Source organism: Labeo rohita, unplaced genomic scaffold, assembly GCF_022985175.1.
Source record: "Labeo rohita strain BAU-BD-2019 unplaced genomic scaffold, IGBB_LRoh.1.0 scaffold_598, whole genome shotgun sequence".
Lineage (NCBI taxonomy): Eukaryota > Metazoa > Chordata > Actinopteri > Cypriniformes > Cyprinidae > Labeo > Labeo rohita.
The window spans coordinates 22,283-49,813 of record NW_026129522.1 but is presented as its reverse complement, the minus strand read 5'-3'; the positions used below and the strand labels follow the sequence as shown (position 1 = coordinate 49,813).

Genomic DNA, 27,531 nt, shown 5'->3' with positions numbered 1-27,531 from the left:
TCCTCATTCTATTCTTTTTTTTACATATTGAACTGTTCAATCATTTTATTGTTTGAGATGACATACCTGATATTAGATAAGTGTGGATATTAGTGTTTATTGACGGAGCTGATCTCAGTTTGATGTTTTTATTCCTCAGACTCTGTCCACTGTTGTGGTTCTACTGAAGCTGTGATCCGATTGGTCCTCTCTGCTCTGGTGGGCGTGGCTACTGTCATTCTTTTGGTTTATGACATCAGATCCAGAAAAGCTGAACAAGATCAAGGACATATTCACACATGAGGTACATGATGATCATGAATACATGATGTCATTCATCACAAACTGTTTTTGCATATTTAAATATTTGTGAGATTTATTAATTTATAGCTTTATATGTTTTTTTCAGGAAATATTGACATCTAAAGCAGAACAGTGAACTTAAAGTTCTTTAAGTGTGTTTTTTGTTCTTCTAGTGCTTTTCTCATAAATACTGATGATTATTTGAGCGTGAGCTCTGAATTAGTGTGAGATATTAAAAAATTCAGCTTGAAATGCATTTTGAATACATTTTGTGATTGTGATAGCTAGGTTTGGTTGATTATGTGATCTGTGTAACCATGAAATTCCTTAAAGGAATAGTTCAAATATAAAATGAAAACTTTGACATCATTTTCTCACCCTCATGTCATTCCAAACCTGTATAAGTTAAACACAAAAGAAGATATTGTGAAGAACCAAACTGTTGTTGGTCCTCATTGACAAATCACAATGTTAGTGGGGACCATCAACTGTTTGATAAACAGCATTCTTCAAAATATCTTCTTTTATGTTCAGCATAAGAAAAAACAAACTCCCAAGTATGGAATGACGTGACGGTGAGTAAATGATGACAAAACTTTTGAGGTGAACTATAAATTAAAGCTTACCTTTAAATTAGGATGGCTCCTGCATTAATCAATAGGTGTGTTTGGCTTGAAACAGCACTGTGCAGACCAATTGCTGTATAACATAAAGTACAACAAGAGGTCTAGAGAGCAGACGCCTCAGTGTGATTTTGAATGCTTTGAATGCGCAGTGCTACTTCAAGTCGAACACACCTATTATTAGCTTGCCATTATCAAAGGTCACATGTGAACGAAATTTTTGCTCATTTTTCAGTAAAACATTGCTTGTACCTCGCATTTGACTTCTTTTTTTTTTTTTTTTTTCTTGGTACAGTGTTGCAAACTTTATTTATTTATTTATTATTTATTTATTTATGTCTATGCACCTCATTTGGACTAATTTAAAGGCACAGCGAGTTCCTGACTATTCTTCAGATGAGACATAAAACTAATTTATAAAGAGACACACAGATCTCATTTCACCACTGCTGCACATTTGTCTTCTGTATTTGCTTGCCTTTATCAATAAAGTTTTCTCACTCTGAAGTTCAAGAGTCTCTCCATGTTTTATTGCATTTACAGGTGCATCTCAAAAAATTAGAATATCATGAAAAAGTTCTTTTTTATTGTAACTTATGTTAAAAACGGAAACTTTCATATGTTCTAGATTCATTACAAGTAAAATATTTCTAAAGTTTTTGTATTATTATTATTTTATTTATTGATGATTAGAGCTTACAGCTCATGAAAGTAAAAAATCCAGTATCTCAAAATATTAGAATATTTCCTAAGATCAATCAAAAAATGGATTTGCAAAAAAAGAAAAGGTGTTCATTTATGCACTCAATACTTGGTTGGCAGCACATATTACAGCAAATGACTTGCTCCTAGCACAACTTACAGCATCAGTAAAGTGTGGCATGGAAGTGATCAGCTTGTAGCACTGCTGAGGCACTATTGAGCCTTCAGATCATCTGTATATTGTTGGATCGACTGTTTCTCATCTTTCTCTTGAAAATATCTCATAGATTCTCAATGTGGTTCAGGTCAGGCATGTTGGCTGGCCAATAAAGCACAGTAATATCATGATCAGCAAACCACTGGTGCTAAAGTCCTGCTGGAAAAGGAAATCAGCATCTCCATAAAGCTTGTCAGCAGATTTAAGCATAAATTGCTTTACTTTTATCTGAAAAAAAGGACTTTGGACCACTGAGCAGCAGTCCAGTCCTTTTTCTCTTTAGCAGGTAAGATGCTTCTGACATGGTTTCTGTTTCAGAAGTGGCTTGGTAGCCCTTTACCTGAAGACGTCTGAGCATGGTCTAGAAACTTTTACAGTGGTGACTCTTGATGTGCTGACTCCAGCTTCATTCATATTTTGAGAAAAAAAAAAACTCAAAATTGTATATCAAGACGGTGCCGCGTATGGCAGCCACTGTGCTGAGCTCCCCAGTTGTTTTAGTGTTTTTGTTAGTTTTTCCTGTTTTCTGTTCTGTTCACGAAACACCTGGGATGAACTGCTGAACATTCGGCAGTACACACCACAAAACCTCCTACCAGTTTTCAACTATTCAGACGTTTTGCTGAATGTTGTAGTTGGCGGAGCGGCAGCACTTGTCAAACGCTTCAGGTTGTGTAGAATGGGGAAGCGAGCCGGCGCACTTGTGAAGCGTTGACAACGCGGATTCCGAACGGGATGATTTTTGCAGAGCTGATTTTGGCAAGGTAAAAAAGTGTTTTTTACACTACCATTGAGAACTTTTAACCAAAGCATGTTATAGATTTTTATTAAGACCCTAAAGGATCACATCAACTTGTGGAAAATGGGCATCCGATGACCCCTTTAACCTTATGAATCAGTTTATTTCTGTTAAAAATGACATCACTGATCTACAGGAAATAGGCTGTTTGCAATCACATGATTCTGAGGATGCGCAAAATGCAGCTGGAGGGCAGGAAGTGATTTTTATCTATAGGAATCAATAGCAGAATCTCAAAATGACTATGTTTTCAGTTGTTTATGGAAATCGGTCAAATCGAGAAATTTTATTTCATATCGTGTATGAACATCTGCTGTTAGATAATGAGGAAAAGGCAAGAAATTGACTGAAAAAAATTGGGAAAAGTGGCTTGTAAACCTGCATCTGCAGTCAGGAGGAGAGTCACATAATGCTTGTGTGTGCGAATGGTTAATAAAAGATTAATAATATTAAGATATAAAGAAATATATAAATAGATACAGGGTGAGACAGTGAGAATTCACTCAATGCTAAATGCCACACATACATACAATGCAAATAAGATATTATATTTGCAGCTGATTACAATTGAACCTCGATAAATTTAAGTGAGTCACAGCTTTTTAGTGACTATATGAAAGCGCTATTTGCTCGTTTTCTAGACTATAATCAATTTAGAATTTGAAAAAAAGTTTTGCTTTACATGCTGCTAACAGGACTAATGGCCAAAAACCCTATACAACAGTAGTTTTAGGAGTGACATATATCCTGAATCCTTCATATAAATGTGGGAATCACTTTTGAAAGAGTTTGTTTGCTATCAGGCTTAGTTAGTGGAACTGAAAGTGACAATGACAGTATGACACTTAAAGATGTGCAGTTATTTTAGCTGACAGTGAGTTTCACATCACTTTACCACAGCTCAGCCTCACATCAGCTCATCTGTCATTTTCAACCATCTTTGTGGACTGAAACCAAGATGTTTCTCAGATTTTGGTTCTGTTTGTGGTGTCTGGTTGGTGAGTTGAAATGTGTTTGTATGGCTTTAGTTCTTTTTTCAGATTCAGTGTGTTTATTTCTAAATGTCCTTATGAAAACACTCTAGGTCAAACAGCAGCAGCTTTAGTTTGCCTTCGTGATGTGATTGTCATCTGAAGTGAAAGTGTTTTCTGTGTATAATATTGTGGGAAGCTCACTTCAAATTAATTTCCTGCATCAGGAAGTTTTATTCAGAAACATCATATTGGTTGACTCTGTTCTTCTGTATAATAATGGAGTCATTTTCAGAAATCAGCTTGTTCTAGCACCTGTCTTAGAGCTGGAATCTGGGTTGAGGCAGTCTGTCATTTCTTACAATATTACAATAAAGTTATTTAAAAGTTATAAGCATGTTTCTGTTTGATTTCAAGGTGATGCAGATGCAGTGAAGTCAGTGATGGAGGGAGATTCAGTCACGCTACACACTCCTCATAGTGAAATGATGGATAATGATCTGATTCAGTGGAGATTTGGGAATAAAAACACCTTATTAGTTGAAATCAACGTAATAGCCGGCAGGGTCACTGTAAATTATAATTATGCTGGGAGATCCAGGGGCAGACTGAAGGTGAATCGTCGAACTAGATGTCTAACCATCAAACACATCAGAACTGAAGATGCTGGGCATTATAGAGTACAGACCAACCGTATAATAAAAGTCTACATTGTCAATGTCCAGGGTGAGATTTATTTTGAATATGAATGTGTTTTGCATTATTGCTTTATAGCTTTTATGTAAATCTAAAGAAGTACCGAATCATTTAAATGTTTTGTTCAGAAAATTAAATACAGATTTGTATTTAACTCTCTATATCAGATTGATTTTAAAAGTAGGGCTGTCAACTACTTAAATGCATGATGTACTAGTTAATTATTTAATCTTACATCAGTTTTGTCTGAGAAAATACCCCCAAAAGATTATTTACAGTCATTATTGTGTTAAACAGGAAAGCATTCAAAAGGCATTACAGAAAAATAGCTTTAGAAAAATAATGTTTTGATTTATCATTGCAGAACTAATGATAATAAATGGATATTGATACTGTAACATTTAATATTGAAATATTTTAATGAAGTTAACACACTGGTCCCGCTGCAGACCTGTGAGTCATCTTACATTTCATACAGCTGACTGTTGACAAACAACAGCTCACTACGTGATGTAGTCCAAAAATGCAGTTATGTGCCAGTAAAATTCAATATACTGAGATTAACATTTATGTGAACTCAGCTTTATGGTGCCTTGCTTGCTCCTTCCCATCATTGGGTACTCCTTCTAGATCTCTGTATGGAGATCTCTGGGTTCCCGTATGGGGGATCTGGAAGGAAGTAAAAATAAATAAAAATAAATAAATAAATGCATACACTAGCTTTAATGTGTTAAATTGACAGCCCTATTCAAATTCTCTGCTTTGGACCAGTCTTGGTTCCTCTCAATGTTTTTTTTTTTTCTCTTCTGCTTGAATATCTTCATTCATCCTCATTTAATGATATTTTATTAACAAAGGTTTGCTGTGTATACATCAGTGGTTCTTATTCCTAGTCCTGGGGTACTCCTGCTCTGCACATTTTGCATGTCTCCCTTATTTAACACACCTGAGGAGAGAGATCCATGACCTGAACTAACAAGCTGATGATCTCAATCAGATGTGTTAAATAAGGGAGACATGCAAAACGTGCAGAGAAGGGCCCCCCCAGGACCAGGATGGAAAACCACTGATATATACACAACAGACCTATAATTGTTCCAACACAGTTTTCCAGCATCCCTCCACCACCCCATCTCCGCACTTACAACTATTCCTATCCTAGCCTGTAGGGTGGGGTACTCTGGGTTCAGGCCAAAATTCCGAGCTCAGAGCCCTCTCTTTGGACAGCATGCCAAATAGTCTTTACTCTGTTTATCATATGTAAGTGTAAGTGAATCTCTATTCTCTCATGTTTTCAGCTCGTCTACCTGTTCCTGTCATCTGTAACTCTTCACTATCATCAGGTTCTCATCCCATTCCCATCAGCAACCAGACTCAACCTCTCAACATCAATGAACTCTGTCAAACATGTTCAGGTATGTCACCACTGATATTGAGACAATGTACTATATTGATTAATCACTGGATGATGGGATGGGGTGACACACGTCTACATCCAAATGTATTGCTTAAAGGGGTCATCGGATGTTAAGTTCACTTTTTCATGTTGTTTAAACATTAATGTGTGTTGGCAGTGTATGCACAAATCTACCCTATAATGATAAAAATCCATGCAGTGGTTTTTAATTAATCTGTAAAAATAATATCCCTTTTTTCAAAAAAAAAGGAGCGATTGAGGTGTTGTGTTGCTGGATGTAATAATGAACATAGTGGTCGTCATTTACTCCCAACATCTGAGCTTCTGAAGATGCAGTAGATTACATTTGTTTGTGAATGGAATGCGCTTCCTGATCTACATATATCCGTATATGTTCGCACGAATCATTCATGATCCAGCTTCACTTACAGCAGAAGTGAGTATAAGTGTTTTTTTATTAATCTTTGCGATCACCTTTCCTTATAGCGTGGTAGTTAGGAAGTTTAGGGGCTAAACGCGGCTAAATGCGGCTAATGTAAACAAGACCGTCTTTCTACAGAGAGAAGAGAGGGGCGGGGTGAGCAGAGCTCATTTGCATTTAAAGGAACAACCCCTTAGAATGAGATGATTTTGCATGATTACAGCTACCCAGTGCCTAAGAGAGTCTCGCTCTGAGTTGGATGGTGTCTTTCCCGTTATAAACATTATGACTTTTGATTTAGCTCTCTAATGTTTGACTAATACCTTCTGCTCAGCAATAACCAGAGAGACTCCAGGCAATGCTTGGAATATGCTTTAATCACAGCCAGGAGGATTTCATTCCAATCACAGAGAATCCCCCCAACAAAAAGAATACATGAGTTTATATAGCAAATGTGCATAGCAAAAATTAAATGTAAAGTCAGCAACCCGTCTCTGTTACCGATTATTTCATCTTGTTCCCCAAATAACAAGATCATGTGGTTATGATTACTTTCAGACAGATGTCTAGCTGCCTTGTCTTTGTCTTTATGTGTTCACTATTGCAACACTACTCAAGATTAGAACATTTCTGTTCTCTAAAACACACTTAAAGGTCAGGCCTGTAGGACAAAGGGAAATGTTAGTCTTGATGATCAACTGATTTTAGGATTAATGTGAAAATGATTACATTTAAACTTTCCGGTAACAGTTTACAATACAGGTGCACAAATATGCATTAATTCATGCATAATGAATCTTTGTTTTGGAAGTGTACGTCTCCTTTAACTCATGATTATCTGTGCATTAATTCATGCTTAATTAATGCACAGATAATCACGAGTTAAAGGAGAAGTCCACTTCCAAAACAAAGATTCACATATAATGTACTTATCCCCTTGTCATCCAAGATGCTCATGTCTTTCTTTCTTCAGTTGTAAATAAATTATGTTTTTTGAGGAAAATAGGTGCCCCGATTTTGAACTTCCAAAATGCGGTTTAAATGCAGCTTCAAACAATCCTAAAAGCGGTTGTAAATTATCCTAGGCGAGGAAGAAGGGTTTTTAAAAACAGTCCAGGCAGAGTAAGACAAGACGAGTATTTGACATTAAAAAGTATATAAATTGTATTATTTTAATGAAAATAACAGATCGTTACACTAGATAAGACCCTTCTTTCTCAGCTGGGATGCATTTGAACTGCATTTTGGAAGTTCAAAATTGGGGCACCATAGCAGTCCATTATATGGAGAAAAATGCTGAAATGTTTTCCTCAAAAACATTATCTTCTCTACGACTGAAAAAAAGAAAGACATGAACATCTCGGATGACAAGAGGGTTATTATAGTAACAAGGGGGTCATTATAGTGAATCTTTGTTTTGGAAGTGGACTTCTCCTTTAATGTATAATTCATGGAGAAATAAACCATTGTAACGAGGACGCTGAGGCAGATGTAGAATCCATATGCGGTTGTTTATTACAGGAAGCAGAGTACAGAAAAACAGGCAGAGGGTCAATATCGGAAAGGCAGTCCAATAGCATACACAACACAACCGTAATCCAAGCAGCAGAGAGTTTAAGCAGGAAGTGGGTCAAATATCGAGTAAACAGTCCAATACAGCAAACGTAGCAATAGGGGTAATCCAGAGAGCGATAGTCAAGAGGCAGATACAGGGTCAAACCTTGAAAGCAGTCTACACAGGCAAACAATCCAAACAGGGGTAATCCGTAAACTCGAAATCCAGAACAAGGCAAGACGGCAACAGGTAATCAGACAGAGTAATAGTAAACGCTCGGTAAGGCAGGTGAAACTGGCAATACTTCGCAATGGGGAAGCACATGGTGATCGCTTAAGTAGTGCCAAACAGGAATTGGAAGTAGAAGCAGCAGAAGGAGCAGGTTAACGAGTTTTGGGTGTATTCGGCCCATGGGAGGAATTCTGACCATCTATGTTGTTCACGGTTACAGTACGTCCTCAGATAACGCCCAATCTCTTGGGTTAATCGTTCCACCTGACCGTTGACCTGAGGGTGATATCCTGAGGTCAGACTCACACTGATGTCCAGCTGCTTACAGAATGCCCTCCAAACTTGAGAGGTGAACTGAGTGCCTCTATCACTGACTATATCCTCTGGGAGGCCATAAATGCGAAATACGTTGTGGAACAGAGCGAGAGCGGTTTCCATGGCGGAGGGTAGGCCTTTCAGGGGTATGAGGTGACAAGACTTGGAGAAGCGATCAGTGGTTACCGATCAATGGGAAGCTCACTTCAAATTAATTTCCTGCATCAGGAAGTTTTATTCAGAAACATCATATTGGTTGACTCTGTTCTTCTGTATAATAATTGAGTCATTTTCAGAAATCAGCTTGTTCTAGCACCTGTCTTAGAGCTGGAATCTGGGTTGAGGCAGTCTGTCATTTCTTACAATATTACAATAAAGTTATTTAAAAGTTATAAGCATGTTTCTGTTTGATTTCAAGGTGATGCAGATGCAGTGAAGTCAGTGATGGAGGGAGATTCAGTCACTCTACACACCCCTCATAGTGAAATGATGGATAATGATCTGATTCAGTGGAGATTTGGGAATAAAAACACCTTATTAGTTGGAATCAACGTAATAGCTGGCAGAGTCACTGTAAATTATAATTATGCTGGGAGATCCAGGGGCAGACTGAAGGTGAATCGTCGAACTAGATGTCTAACCATCAAAAACATCAGAACTGAAGATGCTGGGCGTTATAGGGTACAGACCAACCGTATGATAAAAGTCTACATTGTCAATGTCCAGGGTGAGATTTATTTTGAATATGAATGTGTTTTGCATTATTGCTTTATAGCTTTTATGTAAATCTAAAGAAGTACCGAATCATTTAAATGTTTTGTTCAGAAAATTAAATACAGATTTGTATTCAACTTTCTATATCAGATTGTTTTTAAAAGTAGGCTGTCAACTACTTAAATGCATGATGTACTAGTTAATTATTTAATCTTACATCAGTTTTGGCTGAGAAAATACCCCCAAAAGATTATTTACAGTCATTATTCTGTTAAACGGGAAAGTATTCAAAAGGCATTACAGAAAAATAGCTTTAGAAAAATAATGTTTTGATTTATCGTTGCAGAACTAATGATAATAAATGGATATCGATATTGTAACACTTAATATTGAAATATTTTAATGAAGTTAACACACTGGTCCCGCTGCAGACCTGTGAGTCATCTTACATTTCATACAGCTGACTGTTGACAAACAACAGCTCACTACGTGATGTAGTCCAAAAATGCAGTTATGTGCCAGTAAAATTCAATATACTGAGATTAACATTTATGTGAACTCAGCTTTATGGTGCCTTGCTTGCTCCTTCCCATCATTGGGTACTCCTTCTAGATCTCTATATGGAGATCTCTGGGTTCCCGTATGGGGGATCTGGAAGGAAGTATATTAAAAAAAAAAAAAAAAAAAAAATGCATACACTAGCTTTAATGTATTAAATTGACAGCCCTATTTAAATGCTCTGCTTTGGACCCGTCTTGGTTTCTCTCAGTTTTTTTTTTTTTTTTGCACATTTTGCATGTCTCCCTTATTTAACACACCTGAGGAGAGAGATCCATGACCTGAACTAACAAGCTGATGATCTCAATCAGATGTGTTAAATAAGGGAGACATGCAAAATGTGCAGAGAAGGGGCCCCCCAGAACCAGGATGGAAAACCACTGATATATACACAACAGACCTATAATTGTTCCAACACAGTTTTCCAGCATCCCTCCACCACCCCATCTTCGCACTTACAACTATTCCTATCCTAGCCTGTAGGGTGGGGTACTCTGGGTTCAGGCCAAAATTCCGAGCTCAGAGCCCTCTCTTTGGACAGCATGCCAAATAATCTTTACTTTGTTTATCGTATGTAAGTATAAGTGAATCTCTATTCTCTCATGTTTTCAGCTCGTCTACCTGTTCCTGTCATCTGTAACTCTTCACTATCATCAGGTTCTCATCCCATTCCCATCAGCAACCAGACTCAACCTCTCAACATCAATGAACTCTGTCAAACATGTTCAGGTATGTCACCACTGATATTGAGACAATGTACTATATTGATTAATCACTGGATGATGGGATGGGGTGACACATGTCTACATCCAAATGTATTGCTTAAAGGGGTCATCGGATGTTAAGTTCACTTTTTCATGTTGTTTAAACATTAATGTGTGTTGGCAGTGTATGCACAAATCTACCCTATAATGATAAAAATCTATGCAGTGGTTTTTAATTAATCTGTAAAAATAATATCCCTTTTTTCAAATCAAGCCATTCTCAAATGCCTGTCGGTGTGCCGTCAAACCAACAGAGGCCGCTTCCACGATAGTTGATTGACATGAGCTCTCACTTTAGACCAGCTGTCACAGTCCAGTAACTTTCCATGTTTTGATGCCAGAGCAGGGATGTAAGTTAGACAAGAATATCTCCGATTGAGCGATTGAGGTGTTGTGTTGCTGGATGTAATAATGAACATAGTGGTCGTCATTTACTCCCAACATCTGAGCTGCTGAAGATGCAGTAGATTACATTTGTTTGTGAATGGAATGTGCTTCCTGATCTACATATATCCATCTATGTTCACACGAATCATTCATGATCCAGCTTCACTTACAGCAGAAGTGAGTATAAGCGTTTTTTATTAATCTTTGCGATCACCTTTCCTTATAACGTGGTAGTTAGGAAGTTTAGGGGCTAAACGTGGCTAAATGCGGCTAATGTAAACAAGACCGTCTTTCTACAGAGAGAAGAGAGGGGCGGGGTGAGCAGAGCTCATTTGCATTTAAAGGAACAACCCCTTAGAATGAGATGATTTTGTCTCGCTCTGAGTTGGATGGTGTCTTTCCCCTTATAAACATTATGACTTTTGATTAAGCTCTCTAATGTTTGACTAATACCTTCTGCTCAGCAATAATCAGACAGACTCCAGACAATGCTTGGAATATGCTTTATTCACAGCCGGGAGGATTTCATTCCAATCACAGAGAATCCCCCCAACAAAAAGAATACATGAGTTTATATAGCAAATGTGCATAGCAAAAATTAAATGTAAAGTCAGCAATCCATCTCAGTTACTGATTATTTCATCTTGTTCCCCAAATAACAAGATCATGTGGTTATGATTATTTTCAGACAGATGTCTAGCTGCCTTGTCTTTGTCTTTATGTGTTCACTATTGCAACACTACTCAAGATTAGAACATTTCTGTTCTCTAAAACACACTTAAAGGTCAGGCCTGTAGGACAAAGGGAAATGTTAGTCTTGATGATCAACTGATTTTAGGATTAATGTGAAAATGATTACATTTAAAATTTCCGGTAACAGTTTACAATACAGGTACACAAATATGCATTAAATTATGCTTAATGAATCTTTGTTTTGGACAAAGTGTACATCTCCTTTAACTCATGATTATCTGTGCATTAAGTCATGTTTAATTAATGCACAGATAATCACGAGTTAAAGGAGAAGTCCACTTCCAAAACAAAGATTCACATATAATGTACTTATCCCCTTGTCATCCAAGATGCTCATGTCCAAGATGCTCATTCTTTAATGCTTAATTAATGCACAGATAATCACGAGTTAAAGGAGAAGTCCACTTCCAAAACAAAGATTCACATATAATGTACTTATCCCCTTGTCATCCAAGATGCTCATGTCCAAGATGCTCATTCTTTCTTCAGTTGTAAATAAATTATGTTTTTTGAGGAAAATAGGTGCCCCAATTTTGAACTTCCAAAATGCGGTTTAAATGCAGCTTCAAACAATCCTAAAAGCGGTTGTAAATTATCCTAGGCGAGGAAGAAGGGTTTTTATCTAGTGAAACGATCGGTTATTTTTATTTAAAAAAAACAAAAACAATTTAAATACTTTTTAATCTCACATGCTTGTCTTGCCTTGTTCTGCCTGAACTCTGTGTATTCTGGTTCAAGACAGTTAGGGTATGTCAAAAAACTCCAATCGTATTTTCTCCCTCAACTTCAAAAATCATTTCAAAATCTTCCTACATTGCTGCAGAAGTACCGAGCCAGTCTTTGCAAAGTGAACATGCAAAGAAGATCAAACACCCTTAACAAAAAAGTAAAACAGTGATATAATCAGACAGAGTAATAGTAAACGCTCGGTAAGGCAGGTGAAACTGGCAATACTTCGCAATGGGGAAGCACATGGTGATCGCTTAAGTAGTGCCAAACAGGAATTGGAAGTAGAAGCAGCAGAAGGAGCAGGTTAACGAGTTTTGGGTGTATTCGGCCCATGGGAGGAATTCTGACCATCTATGTTGTTCACGGTTACAGTATGTCCTCAGATAACGCCCAATCTCTTGGGTTAATCGTTCCACCTGACCATTGGCCTGAGGGTGATATCCTGAGGTCAGACTCACACTGATGTCCAGCTGCTTACAGAATGCCCTCCAAACTTGAGAGGTGAACCGAGTGCCTCTATCACTCACTATATTCTCTGGGAGGCCATAAATGCGAAATACGTTGTGGAACAGGGCGAGAGCGGTTTCCATGGCGGAGGGCAGGCCTTTCAGGGGTATGAGGTGACAAGACTTGGAGAAGCGATCAATGGTTACCAGTATAGTTGTGAATTCGTTGGAGGGCGGTAGGTCGGTGATGAAATCAATGGATAGATGTGACCATGGGCGTTGTGGGATGGGAAGTGGTTGGAGAAGGCCGGAGGGTAGTTCTTTGGGGGTCTTGGACTGAGCACAGAGAGAGCATGATTTCACAAATGATGTCACATCTTTGTTAATGAAGGGCCACCAGAATGTGTTTTGGGTTAGCTGGAGGGTTCGAGAGATACCCGGATGTCCCGCACTCAGGAAAGAGTGGACCCACTGCATCACACGATTCCGTAGGTTGCTAGGTACAAAGTGCTTGTTTGGGGGACAGTGGTGGGTGGTGGTTTGCGTTGCTGCTCATGCTGAATCTCTTCCATGATATCCCAGGAGATGGGGGCAAGGATGACAGTAGGTGGAAGTATGGGTTTAGGAGGTTGTTGCTCGAGGCGAGGATCATGCCGTCGTGAGAGAGCATCAGCTTTACTATTCTTACTGCCTGGTCTGTAGGTGACTGTGAACTGGAAACAATGGAAGAAAAGTGCCCAGTGAGCCTGCCTTGGGTTTAGAACGCTTCGCTCCCTTGATATATTCCAGGTTCTTATGGTCAGTGATAACTTGAAATGGATGAGTTGCACCCTCAAGCCAGTGTCACCATTCTTCAATTGCCTTTCATTGAGAGAATGAAGAAGAATGCACATGGGAACAATTTGCCTGGCTGACCGTGTCTTAGGGACAGAACTGCTCCTATCCCGCAGTCTGAAGCGTCCACTTCCACTATGAAGGGTAGGTTGGGATCGGGATGTTTCAGGATGGGGGCCGAGGTGAATCTCTCCTTGAGGGAGGCAAAACCTTGGCTGGCCATTTCCGTCCATGCTAGTTTGGATGGTTTACCTTTTAAGAGTGAGGTTAATGGGGCTGCAACCATGCTGTAATTATGAATGAACCTCCGGTAGAAGTTTGCAAAACCCAGGAAACATTGCAACTCTTTGACAGTGGTTGGTTGTGGCCATTCTGTGACTGCCTGGATCTTTGAACTGTCCATCTTGACCCCTTGATGGCTGATATGGTAACCTAGGAATGAGGTTTGGTGAACGTGGAACTCATATTTCTCTGCCTTCACATACAATTGATTCTGGAGGAGCCTTGATAGGACTGTTCGCACATGGTCAACATGTTCTTCTTTTGTTTCAGAATAGACCAGAATATTGTCAATGTAGGCGATGACAAATTTGTTGAGAAGGTCCTTGAAGATTTCATTGATGAAGGATTGAAACACTGCTGGGGAGTTGGCCATCCCATAGGGCATCACCCGGTACTCATAGTGCCCCCTAGTGGTGAGGAAGGTGGTTTTCCATTCATCTCCTTCATAAATTCGGATCAGGTTATAGGCACTTCTCAGGTCAAGTTTGGTGTATATGGTGGCTTCACGTAACTGTTCTAAGGCAGAAGGTACTAAAGGAAGGGGATAACAAAATTTGACAGTGACATTATTCAGACCTCTATAATCGATGCAGGGTCTCAGTCCTCCGTCCTTCTTTTCAACAAAGAAGAAGCTGCAGCAGCAGGGGAAGTAGAAGGTTGGATAAACCCGGAGTCTAGGCCCTCATTGATATATTCATCCATGGCTTGAGTTTCTTTCTGTGAAAGGGGATAAACTTTACTTTTGGGAGGCATGGCATTAGGAAGGAGATCAATAGCACAATCCCAGGGACAGTGTGGTGGAAGCTGTGTGGCCTTGGTCTTGCTAAACACTTCCAATAAGTCGTTATAGCAGGATGGGAAGGTAACGGTCTTGTGGGTGATGGGACTTTCAACAGTCTTGGTGTAACAGGGTTGGGGTTTGACTGAGAAACAGTTCTCTTGGCAGAAAGTAGACCAATGTGTCAGCTCACCATGATACCAGGAGATGTCCGTGTTGTGAATCGAGAGCCAGGGAAATCCTAGTATAGCCTCGTGCTTGGGAAAGTCGACAACGTAGAAGGTAATTGATTTGTGGTGCAGCAGGCCGACCTTGAGTGTGAGTGTTTTCATCTGATGAGTGATTCCATCCCCGATGAGGGCGTCATCGATGGTTTTGATTTTTATGGGAGGTATACAAGGTTGAACGGGGATCTGGTATTTTTCCACCACAGCACTGTTGATGATATTCAGCGCTGCTCCCGAATCTATCATGGTGGTTAATTCGAGAGACAGAGTATCATTTTCCAAGATAATAGGTAGAGTGAAAGAATTATTTTTTATTTAATTATCGGTTATTGAGAAGGGCAAAATGATTAATATTTACCCTGGGGTTGGTTTGATGTTTCTGGGGACATCCAAGACTCCGATGGCCCGTTCCTCCACAATAATAGCACAGGTTGTGAGCGCAACGTCTCTCCTTCTCCTCTGCTGACAATCTGGAGATGTGAAATTGCATAGGTTCCTCCGGTGGAGAAGGTAAGAGTGCTGTGGTTGTGGGGAGTTTGCGGGGATGATTTCTCTCAGGCTTTGGCTTGGTGTGTTGTCTCATGAGGTTGTCTATCTTTACCGTGAGTGAGACAAAGTTAGAAAATGATAAATCCTCCTTACGACAGGCCAGTTCCGTTTGTAGGGCAGGATTTAGACTGTGGTAAAACATAGCTGTTAGCGAAACATCATTCCATCCACTCTGGGCAGCCAGGGTTCTGAACTCTATGGCATATTCAGCAGCTGTGCAATCCCCTTGTTGAAGTTTGATTATCTGCGTTGAAATATCCCTGCCCCCCGCCGGATATTCAAACACTTCAGTTGGTCTAGAAAATAATCAATGGAACATTTGAATCGTACATCAGAATCCCACACTGCTGAAGCCCAATCGATGGCTCTGCCCGTCAGGAGTGTCATCAGAATGCACACTTTGTTTCTTCGGTTTCAAATTTATCTCTCTGGTGATCAAAGTACAATTTCACTTGACGAATGAACCCCTTACATAACTCAGCAGTACCGTCGAATTTGTCAGGGAGAGCGAAGCTTACCGTCCTAGACATGGGAGGAGGTAGCGATCAGATGTACTGCGTTAGATGTTCGTTGACGGACTGGAGTTTATTGAGTTGTTCCTGGTAGCTTTTCAGTATTTCGCTTTGATAAGCGAACGCCGCCTGAAGGTTAGAAACTTTATGGAAAGTAATGCATTACATTACTTTTGCGTTACTTTCTAAATTGGGGCAGGGCATGCTTGTTTGTTTTAATATAAAAAGTTATATTTTTGGCAAATGTAAAAGCCTTTTCACACCAAAAGCCTCAGGATGAAGGAAAAGTACATTTACGTCTGTACAGTAGAATGAAGAAATGAAAGTTCAACACTCTTCAGCAATAAAAAAAAGAGGAAATGTTCACCATGAGTAATTTTTGCTTAATAATATCATTGAATTGGATCATCGAAGGTCAGCGGCAAAGACATTGGTTAAAAAAGCGGGATTAAATACATAAGCAATATTTGTATTATTTAACATACTGAAGTATTGTTTGCATCATATTCTGAGTTGCATTTAACTGTTTTATTTTTTTTTTTTTAAAAACTGAATCTATTTATTTTATTTTATTTTTTTCTCAACATGGTGACAGGAGAGTTTTCAATCATTAAATAGGAAAAAGAGTAACTGGCATTACTTATTTGAAAAAGTAACTCAGATATTTTATTTAATATAAGATATTATATTATTTAATGTAAATTAAAAAGTAATGCATTACTTCACTAGTTACTTGAAAGTAATCTGATTACGTAACTCACATTACTTGTAATGCGTTACCCCCAAAACTGATAATTTTGTTGCAAATAATTAGCTAATGATTAATTAAAGCAGACAACTGGAAGTTGAAATGCATGGCTTCAACCCATTGTGGTAATTAACATGTGAATTTACACTATTAGTTTATAAAATAAGTTATTAGGGACTTAATACATTTGTCACGTAACGTGTGGAATGAACGCAGCATGCAGTTAAAGATCAAAGATCTTTAATATAAAATCCACAGGTAAATCCACAACAGGAGGGCAAAACACACACATGGATGAGACCGGATGCCAAACTGAGGACTGAACACAACTAATAAAGGGTAGTTAACGACAGACAGATAGGTGATACTGATTAACTAATAATGACACGAGGACAGGAACAGGAACAACTATATATGGGCACATGAGGGAGAAACCAAACTGAACAGTCCAGGGGTATGACATATCGCCCTCCCTCCCGGAAGGCCCGGCCTCCGCCGTGGAGAACAAAGGGACGGATGGAGGGTACTAGGAGGTGGATAACAGAGTGGATGTAGGATGGCAACATGAAGTCAATGCAGGTGGAAGATGGACTGCCGGGAGGAGGACAACAACAAACAGAGTTCAAGGTGGAGCCGATGGAGGGAGGAGCCATGGTGGAGGAAGGGCCGACGACTCCAGGGTAGTGACCGAGGGCGGAAGAGCAGGTGGTGGTGGAGCCCGAGGTGGAGAGCCGACGAGCCAGGGTGACACGAAGGAACCAGAGGGCCAGGGTGGAACCCAAGGCTCAGGTGACCGAGGCGGAGATCCGGAGGTCCGTGGCAGAGCCGAAGTGACAGAGGACTGAGGTGGAGCTTGAGGGAGGGAGGAGCCCAACGGAGCCGGTGGGATGGAACAACAAGGCGCAGCCAGAGGAGTGGAATCCTAAGGCGTTGACGGGTCGACGACCGACCAAGGCGGAGCCAGAGGGACAAGGGAGCCCTGTGAAGCTGGTGGGCTGACGGGCGACGGTGGAGATGAGGGAGCTGGGGGCCGAGGCAGAGTCCAGGACTCGGAGGCTGGAGGTGGAAACAAGGGATCCTCCAGCTATGACGCCGATAGATACTGGCAGACCCGTGGCAAGCCCACCGCACAAATAACAATAAAACATCTAATTAAAAAAAAAAAAAAAAAAAACAGAAAACAGACAGAATCCACAACATCACATATTTACATACAGACTAAAACGCCAATGCGTTATATATCCTCAACATAACTGATGTCCCCACAGTCCTGCGCTTGCTCACCCTCAGCAGAGGTGCAGTGGGCAGGGCACTCCTCAGCGTCCACATGCTCCACTGTAAATTTCTCCATCTTGTGCGTTGTAGCCGGCTCTCGGACCAGCTCTGTCGCTCCACTTGGCGGTGGCTCGTTGGTCGCGCTGGGCTTTGGCTCTCCGTCCGTGGTGGCCTCGGGCTCATGCTCCGCAATCTGGGGTGATGGTTGGCTGGGCTCTGGGTCAGGAGTGGGGCAGGTGTCGACATCCGCATAGTCTGCAGTCAGGGGTGATTTGCAAGACACCATCACCCACTCGATGAAAGTGGCGAGGCTCTCTCGAGGACCCTCTCTGGACAGCTGCGCTCATGTGGCGGTGTTAAGTCCAGCTTGGAAGAACGAGCAGAGGCAGCTGTCCGGGTAATGTGTAAGGTTGGCAAGGTACACAAAGTCTTTAGTGTGGTCCTCAAGAGAGTGATCCCCCTGCAAGGTCGAGGATGGCAGAGTAATCCATAAAACACAAAAACAAAAACTGACAGAAACTAAAAAAAAAAAAATGCGGGGAAACACACCATTTTACTTGTATTTGGTCCGGTCTTCTGTCACGTAACGTGTGTGGAATGAAAGCAGCACGCAGATGAAGGTCAAATAAAAAGTCTTTAATATAAATCCACAACAGGAAGGCACCACACACATACACTTAGATGAGACTGGATGCCAAACTGAGGACTGAACACAACTAATAAAGGGTAATTAATGAGAGACAGACAGGTGATACTGATTAATAATGACACAAGAGGACAGGAACAACCATATATGGGCACATGAGGGAGAAACCAAAACAAACAGTCCAGGGGTGTGACAACATTATGACACATTTAACTATTAACAATTTATTGATTATTTAATCTATGAATCATATAGAATGTTAATTTGTTGCTAATGCAGTAATTATTAATAAATGGTTTGGTTCTTCATGAGTTATATTTTAACTCTTGTTTATCTCTGCATTAGTTAAGCATGAATTAATGTATATTTGTATAGCTGTATTGTAAAGTGTTACCAAATATCCTTTACATTTTCAAGCAACAATGTTTAAAACCATTTAAAAAAACGTAAGTTTGGCCATTAATGCAGTCATCCGGATCCAGTCTGTATCCAGACCAGATGCTAGATCAGCACCTAGAGATGACCTCTACAGCCCTGAATGTCAGCAGAGACCAGGACAACTAGATGCGCCCCAGAGACAGATCTCCACCAAAGACCTTGTCATCTAGATGGCCAACAGCACAAGACCACGGGAACCTGATGAGTCCTCTGCACAACCTGACTTTGCTGTAGCCTGTATTGAACTGCTGGTTTCACCAGGCCAGATGAAAACTGGTTTCATCTGCCCCCCAGACTGAGCCTGGTTTCTACCAAGGTTTTTTTTTTTTTTTTTTTTTTTGTCACCGATGAATTTTGGTTCCTTGCCGCTGTCGCCTCTGGCTTGCTTAGTTGGGGACACTTCATTTCCAGTGTTATCGTCAACTTGAATGCACAGACACTATTTGAACTGAACTGAGCTGGATGATGACACCACTGAATCATGAATTAACTGACTTTAACTGAAAACTGAGCATTAACTGTTGTCTTTTTGCATTATTGACACTATTTTTCTGTTTAATACTGTAAAGCTGCTTTGATACAACCTGTATTAAAAGCATTTTATAAATAAAGGTGACTTGACATTAACTTTTAAATGAATCATTATGCAGAAAATATGAGGAGAGTTATCAATATTGAAGACCCATGGCTGGCAGATCAACATGCTACTCTTTTTCTCTCCATTATGGTAGGAAGTTAAATGAAATTAAATGTGGAGGATGTTAATTGTGACAAGATGACTGACAGGCCAGTTTACAGTGACATGATGCATGTAACTATGTAACAGAGCGAACCGTTAAAGATGCAATTATATAACATGATAGTAGGTAGACCCAAAGCTTGCCTAATTTTTTACCGCAGTCTCAAAAAATGTGTACTTTTTCATAACCAAACGAGTACATACTTTCAGGTATAGTAGTATAAGTAGGCACATTGATTTCAATATATATATATATATATTTTTTTTTGTGTTATGTATTTTTTTTGCAAAACCAGCTAAAGCCATCAGATACTTTCAAAAATGCATTTTTATCAGGCTCATGTATAGTTTCAAAAATACTTAATGGGCTGATTGGACTGTGTTGCCATTTACTTTAGTATCATTATCTCATTTTTGACTGAGATGGCTTTTATCTGGTTTTGCATCTGAACTTAATCTGTGACAAACTGTGTTTCTGTTTGTTTCTTGGGTGTACAGGAGGTAAATTGCTCAAGTCAGTGTCAGTGATGGAGGGAGATTCAGTCACTCTAAACTCTGATCTTACTGAGATGATAGATAATGAACTCATTAAGTGGAGGTTTGGTACTGAAAGCACTTTAATAGCTGAAATCAATGTAATGACTGACAACATCACTACATATAATGATGATAATGATGATGGGAGATTCAGAGACAGACTGAAGCTGGACAATCAAACTGGATCTCTGACCATCACAAACACCACAACTGAACATGCTGGAGTTTATCTACTAGAGATCAATCATATCAGGATGATTTTCCTTCTCAACATCTTTGGTAGGTTAAATATTTGTTATGCCTGTTTTTAATCACCACAATAATTTAACTATCAATCCACATGCCATCTAGTGTTTTATTATATTATGGATTTCAAGTAAACCATCAAACAATCATAAAAGTCTTAATCTGTGACAAACCCTGTTTCTGTTGGTGTGCCTGGTGTTACAGGTGGAGTGAAGTCAGTGTCAGTGCTGGAAGGAGATTTAGTCACTTTAAACTTTGATCTTACTGAAATAATGGATGATGATTTGATTCTTTGGAGGTTTGGAAATGAAAACACTTTAATAGCTGAATTCAATGCAGAGGCTGACAGCATGACTGTATATGATGATGTTCTTGATGGGAGATTCAGAGACAGACTGAAGCTGGACAATCAAACTGGATCTCTGACCATCACAAACACAACAACTGAACATGTTGGAGTTTATCAGCGACAGACCAACCGTATGATAAAGAGTTTTATTCTCACTGTCTACGGTGAGTTAAACATTGGTGCTTCAACATTATGGGGATCTCATCCCAATTACATCAGCAACAAGAATCAACATCACAACATCACTGAACTCTGTCGCACATGTTCAGGTATGGCAGCGCTGATATAACGTTTACATTCCAATATAACATTTTAAGAATAAAACAACATCTAAATCATAAAATAAAACACAGATATTTAACATTCCAGTTTGATGTTTTTATTCTTCAGACTCTGTCCACTATTATGATTCTGTTGAAGCTGTGGTCCGATTGGTCGTCACTGCTCTAATGGGCATGGCTGCTGCGGCTGCTGTCATTGTTTTGATTTATGACATCAAATCCAGAAGAGCTGACTTTCTACATTCCTCTTCCTCAAAGCGTGATATCGGAAGTTCTATCAGTGGTGAATGGAGTCAGTTTGAAATGAGAACAAGAGACTGAAGGCTGTTAGTACATGTGTATGTAAACTCATTTTTACTTAAAAATGTTATCTGCAATGTTTATCGTCTTTTCGAGCAGGGTAAGCGATGTTTCGTAATCGTTCAGGTGGCTGTGTAAGCTGCGCACATGCTGACACAGTTAACTGATCCAACACAAAACATATATATATATATATGTATGTATATATATATATATATATATATATATATATTTTACATAAGGAATTATGCAGGAAATATTAAACATGAGCATATATCTGGTATTAGTATCTGAAATTGATTCGAATATACAATAAATAATACAATACAAGCCTCTGTTACTATGTTACTATGTTGTATTGAAATTCAAATCTTGAAATAAAGCTTGATGTCTTTAAATCCGTACCATATGTAATTAGTCAGCATTATTTCTCAAAGTTATGATGTGTATATTTTAATGTCCCTATTGAGCAACATCTATTTCAAACTCTTAAAGACCGCGCAAATTCTATTATATTAAGTGCCTTAAATTACATTTTCTGACTAACACTACCTGATTTTGCTCAATTTTGTTAATGGAAGTAGTCTGAAACAAAGCCACAGCTGAGACGCTTCTCCATTGAAACACAGCTGTGAATGAATGTGCATTTTTGAACAAATAATTGTTTACAAAGGGAATGTAGTGTTTTTGTTTTTCTTTTGTTTTCTACTTAGGAATAACCAGTGCTTCCTTGAGCAAGGCACAAAACCCCCAACTGCTCCTGTGTGTGTGCACGTGGTTGGGTTAAATGCAGAGTACAAATTCCAACTATTGGTCACCATACTTGGCCACACACCACTATACTTTCACTTTCATTTTCACTTTTCTTGTGTTTCACTCTGCTGGCCACCTTCAGTCCTATTCATTTATTTGATCTGATTTATTTTTATATTTTGTTTTCTTTCGTGCTGCCCTTGTGCTGTATATGTGATATGTTGTTTTTCTTTCATGCTGTTAATATGTGAAGTGTGATTCTTCCGAAGTCTGTACTAGTCAGTGCTGTACTAATCTTTTAATATGTTGACTATTTCTTTGTTGTCTTGTCTTTGAAGTGTGTTTAATTAATTACTCTATTTCGGTTATCAAAAAAAAAAAAAAAACTACTGGCAGCTGATCATGATTAATTGTAATTATTTATATACATTTCCCTTTTGAGCTAATTTGCAACAGTATGGTGGAGAACAGTGGCAATCGTTTAAACATTATTTGCAAGCAGATTCAATATCAGACTTGTGTGTTTGTCTCATAAATTTTATTAGCGTCTTACACATGCAGCTTCTGATAAAGTCAGATAGATTATAGCTTGAATGTGCCCTACCACGAGCAATAGGAACTTGTTCAATGCTATAACACATCTTTAAATCATACAATAAGAAACTAACCTGATATTAGTGAAGAAATCCTAATTTCTGTTGTTAGTAGAGTGTAAGCCTTCTCTGACGAAAAAATCTATTAGCAACCCATATAAATGGTACCAGAACAAAGTAATCTAAATTTGGGCAAAGAAACCCCCACTTTTACATGTGCAAGTCTTCTCTGACAAAGAAATCTCAGATTAGCAGCCTCCATAAATGAATAAATTAATCTGATCTTGGGCGAAGATTAGCAGCATTAAATAATATGCATGGCAAAGCATGTTCCTCATTTCTTCGAATTAAGGCCTTCTTGTAATTATCGCATATCATTGTAATCATGAAGATTATGCAATTGAATAGCAAATTAATGGTGTAATTCTAGCTTCGCTAACTAGTAATTTGCCATGACCTGTGAAGTGAATGTGCTGTTCTGATTTGTGAAAGAAGTGGTACGTGATAAGTCATAACTGACTGCGCGTAAGTTTCCCATGCATGTTCCACAGTTCTGCTCAGCTTGTTCGTTGTTGTAAACAAGCATCAGTATCTTAGCAACGTCTGACCCTGGAAGTTAAGAGCCATCACAGACGCTTGTGTTTACTGAATAGAACTGAGTGTAGCCAAAGCTAACTTTACCTCAACTGTTAGCTGTTAGTGTCCGACTAACATTTTGATACATGTGAGTGTAAAGTGTAACGTTCAAGAACCTAGAGCATAATAGGACCTATTTAATACTCTTTCAATATATTGATTGCCCAACATGTTTCTCATGCACATTGGTTTGGAGGATGCATATAGGGCAATATGTAGAGCACTCATTGGTAGATCAAATCATAATGTGATCCATTTACTGCCAAATACAGACAATGTGTTAGAAGTGAAGGCCCAGAGATTGAGAGGGGCCCAACTGAGGGATCCCCAACACTGAACATGATGCAATGGGCCTATTCCTAGCAACTCCACTGACTGTAGGAACCACACTCTGGTCACTGTGTCAAAGCAGTCCCTCTGCTCTGGACAATAATGCTTGTCCACCATGGTAAACCTTAAGTATTGATGACACATGGTTTGGCCAGTCTTCTTTTATAAATTGCATTACTTTCCTCATGATGTGGTTTTCAGAGGTGGACTCACAGATGATGTTTAACTTATTTTCTGACATTGGCCTAGTCTGAGTCACAGCCTCAACATAAGCTTGCACATCCTCTTTAGTATCTGAAATCTCTGGCCCTGTGATGAGGTTACGTGACAACGTATCGGTTACTAGTTGCTGACAGAACAATGGTGTTTTGTCCAGATCATAAGTGCTACGCAGGGGAATCAGGGGCTTGTGGTCCATTTGCAACTCACTGAGACCCAGCAAATAACAGGCGAGCTGCCCAAACTGCAGTCATGCATTTTTTTTCTCAATTTGAGAGTAAACACTACTACATGAATGTGGTCTGCTCCTTGGTTCTCAAACCCGTCTAGGGGACCCGCAACCATTGCATATTTTGCATGCATTTAACACACCTGATTCATCTCATTAGTAGAGTCTGCAAGACTTGAACTGGGTGCGGCCTACGAGGGAAACATACAAAATGTGCAGTGATCAGGAGTCCCCAAGACAGGTTTGAGAACCACTGGTCTGCTCAAGCACTGGTCCCACACTTCTGCTGAGAAGTTTGTATATCAACTATTGACTACATAAATCCAAAACTGGTGACGAGCTGTTTCTTTCAGTCTCACTAACCAGTCAGACTCTGAATCATTTTTCTCAATACTGCCATAAAGTGTGGCCTACTGTCATCTACAAGACTGCCTATAGCATTGGTCTCAAACTCAATTCCTGGAAGGCCACAGCTCTGCACAGTTTTGCTCCAACCCTAATCAAACACACCTGATCCAGCTAATCAAGGTCTTCAGGATTACTAGAAACGTCCAATCAGGTGTGAGTTGGAGCTGGTTGAGGCTAAACTCTGCAGAGCTGTGGCCCTCCAGGAATTGAGTTGAGACCACTGGCCTACAGTCTCTTGTGATCATGTGCCTCTTGGTTTGAAGCAAATGTAATATCATCATTTTTTCCACTCCCTCAAAATCTGCGAGTGCTGATCCAGCTTCTTGTTGATTTTTTTTTACTGATTGATGACTCACTCTTTTGTATTTGCGTCATTGTATACAGCAGAAGTTGTGATTTCTCTGGACTGTGCTGTGTGCTCCAGTTAATGGAAACCCATTTCAGATCAAGCTTACTGAACACAGTTCATCTAGAGCTTGAATTAGGTCCCGGCCCTGAATTATTGCTTTATTTGCTTCATATCCAAGCATTTGCTCAAAATGATATCTCATAACTGATTATCTTTGTCAACTTTGAAGTCACAGTCTTTAGAAGCTTGTCTAAGCTGTGTGAAAAATTGTTTCTCCAGTCAGTGATCATGTTATGGGTCCGTTTATTTCTGTTCTGTTGCTATAGCAGGAGGACGGAGGTTAATGTTCAGTTTTGTTCTCATCTTCTGCCCATGAAGCAATTCAAAGGAAGAAACTCCTGTGGTGGCATGTGGAGTAGAAATGACAGTACACTTCCATGTCTTATACTGTAGACAACTGTATGCAGTCCTTAAGAACCCTGTTAAAGCATTCTATGGCACTATTCGCCAAAGTGTGATACACAGCTATGAATACTGGAGTAATACTTCTTTCTCAAAGAAAGGTTTTGAATACATCCAAAGTGAATTGTGGCCCATTGTCTGAAACCATGACAGCTGAAGACACCATTGAGGAACTTAATCAGCACACCAGTGGACTCAGACAACGTAAAGGCAATTTCCAGCCATTTGTAATAGTAATAAACAAGGTAATAACATACCTAGAATATCCATACCCAGTTTACTCTATTGTGGGTCTGGAAAAGGTACCTGTTGGAGAGGGGTGGTAACAGTCCTGATCGGCTGATTTATCCAACTTTTGGCACAACTCGAAACCTAAGTCAAGATCGCTTCATCCATTTCAGAAAACCAGTACAGTTTGCGTAAGTGCTACTTAGTCCATATGACTCTTTGGTGACTGTCTGCTGCAATGCCACGGGAACAACTATGAAGCAAACGTAATATCATCAGAGATTTTCTCCACTCCCTCAACATGTGATGCAGTGCTGATGCAGATTCATGTTGATTTTTTTTTTTTTTTTTCCTGATTGATGACTCTCTTATATTGATATGTGCCATTATACACAGCAGATGTTGTGATTTCTCTGGACTGTGCTGTGTGCTCCAGTTAATGGAAACCTGTTTCAGATCAAGCTTACTGAACACAGTGGGGACATTCATACCCTGACAGAGTTCATCTAGAGCTTGAATTAGATACCTAAAACACCTACAGCTGTGTGCTCAACAATCTCATCAGCAACCAGACTAATGCCGCTTTGCCGGAAGTTGAACCTATGTTCTTTTTTACAATAGCGCCCCTCAGAAACAGGTGGATTGGTTTGCTTGTTTAAAAGGTGTGTTCGACATGAAATATGGCTACAGAGGGTGGTCAACAAGAGCATTCGGGGGTCAAGTTGAAAACGGAGTCGTCAAGACGGACACTTTCTGCTCTCATTAGTGATGCTCTTGCAGTGTTTGTGTACTCTATCAAAGATGAAGTGAATTAAATGCAATATTTGTCAAATACACAGATGTTTCAGAAGCATTTTCATGAGCAACAGAAACACTTTTGATATACTGCTTAATACAGTGCCATCTGAACAAGAATAATGTAAACATATACTATTTAAATACTAATAAAGTGGGGTTATATATGCTTTAATCAGTGTTTTATGATAAATGTGACTTGCAACTACAGTAAAAAAGCTTTTACTTTTACAAAACAGATTTGTGAGCATTATTGGACTTAAGGATGTTAGAATCAGTGTTGGGGGTAATGCATTACAAGTAATGCGAGTTACGTAATCAGATTACTTTTTCCAAGTAACTATGAAACGTGTTTCTGCTGCTCTTGAAAATGCTTCTGAAACATCTGTGTATTTGACAAATAATGCATTTAATTCACTTCATCTTTGATAGACTATGCAAACACCACGAGATCATCACTAATGAGAGCAGAAAGTGTCCAACTTGACGGCTCCGTTTTCAACTCCGTCCCCGACTGCTCTCGGCTAATCTTGTTGACCGCTGTCTGTAGCCATAGTTCATGTCGAACACACCTAACCGTTGTTCTAGTCATGTGTCTTGTTCCCTATTGGATGGTTTGTGTCATGTGACCTTCATTATTTGGTATATATATATAAATATATATATATATATATAGCCCTCCTGTAGCCATGGTCTTTTGTCATGTATTGATGTTGTAACCTGCTGTCGGTGAGTTTGTTAAGTCTGTTTATGACAAGTCAGTTTCAAGTCAAGTCGGTATGTCATTGTTTGGATTTTGGATTTCACCTTGTTTAAATAAACTCCACTTGGGTTCACTACACTCGCCTTCAGTGGATTGATCATTACAATTTCCAACCGCTAGAAGGACAAAAGTTACACATAGATTAGCTTGAATTACTTTAACTTGTTAAACAACAAATGTAAACACATTATTTTCCCCAGTCCTAATACAACACTGAAGCTCAAACAGCAGCAGCTTTAGTTCCAGTCGTGACATGATTCTGTGTTTTCTGTGTATGATGTTGTGTGAAGCACAAATGAACTTAAGTTCCTGCATCAGGAAATCAAAGTTTTATTCAAAATCACCACAAAGATGCAAGTATTAATCCACACACTTCTGTTGTGTGCATGTGATTGATCAGGATATTATTCATTTCAAATGTAAATTTGATAAAACTCAAGTTTGT

The 27,531-nt window shown here is 39.3% G+C and overlaps 1 protein-coding gene across 1 annotated transcript; it reads left to right on the top strand.

The window, feature by feature from the left end:
- Positions 1-3,529: 3,529 nt before the first annotated feature.
- Positions 3,530-21,496, top strand: LOC127161234 (uncharacterized). Its single transcript, XM_051103877.1, has 8 exons — positions 3,530-3,621; positions 4,012-4,320; positions 5,589-5,705; positions 8,648-8,956; positions 10,114-10,230; positions 20,107-20,424; positions 20,596-21,009; positions 21,131-21,496. The coding sequence occupies exons 1-8, from the start codon at positions 3,582-3,584 to the stop codon at positions 21,340-21,342; spliced, it is 1,836 nt and encodes a 611-aa protein (XP_050959834.1). The 5' UTR covers positions 3,530-3,581; the 3' UTR covers positions 21,343-21,496.
- The last annotated feature ends 6,035 nt before the right edge of the window (positions 21,497-27,531 follow it).

Coding starts and splice junctions, on each gene's coding strand:
- LOC127161234 (XM_051103877.1), top strand. CDS start 3,582: ATGTTTCTCAGATTTTGGTTCTGTTTGTGGTGTCTGGTTG. Junction 5,706..8,647: donor ACTCTGTCAAACATGTTCAG/GTATGTCACCAC, acceptor TTTGATTTCAAG/GTGATGCAGATGCAGTGAAG. Junction 10,231..20,106: donor ACTCTGTCAAACATGTTCAG/GTATGTCACCAC, acceptor TTGGGTGTACAG/GAGGTAAATTGCTCAAGTCA.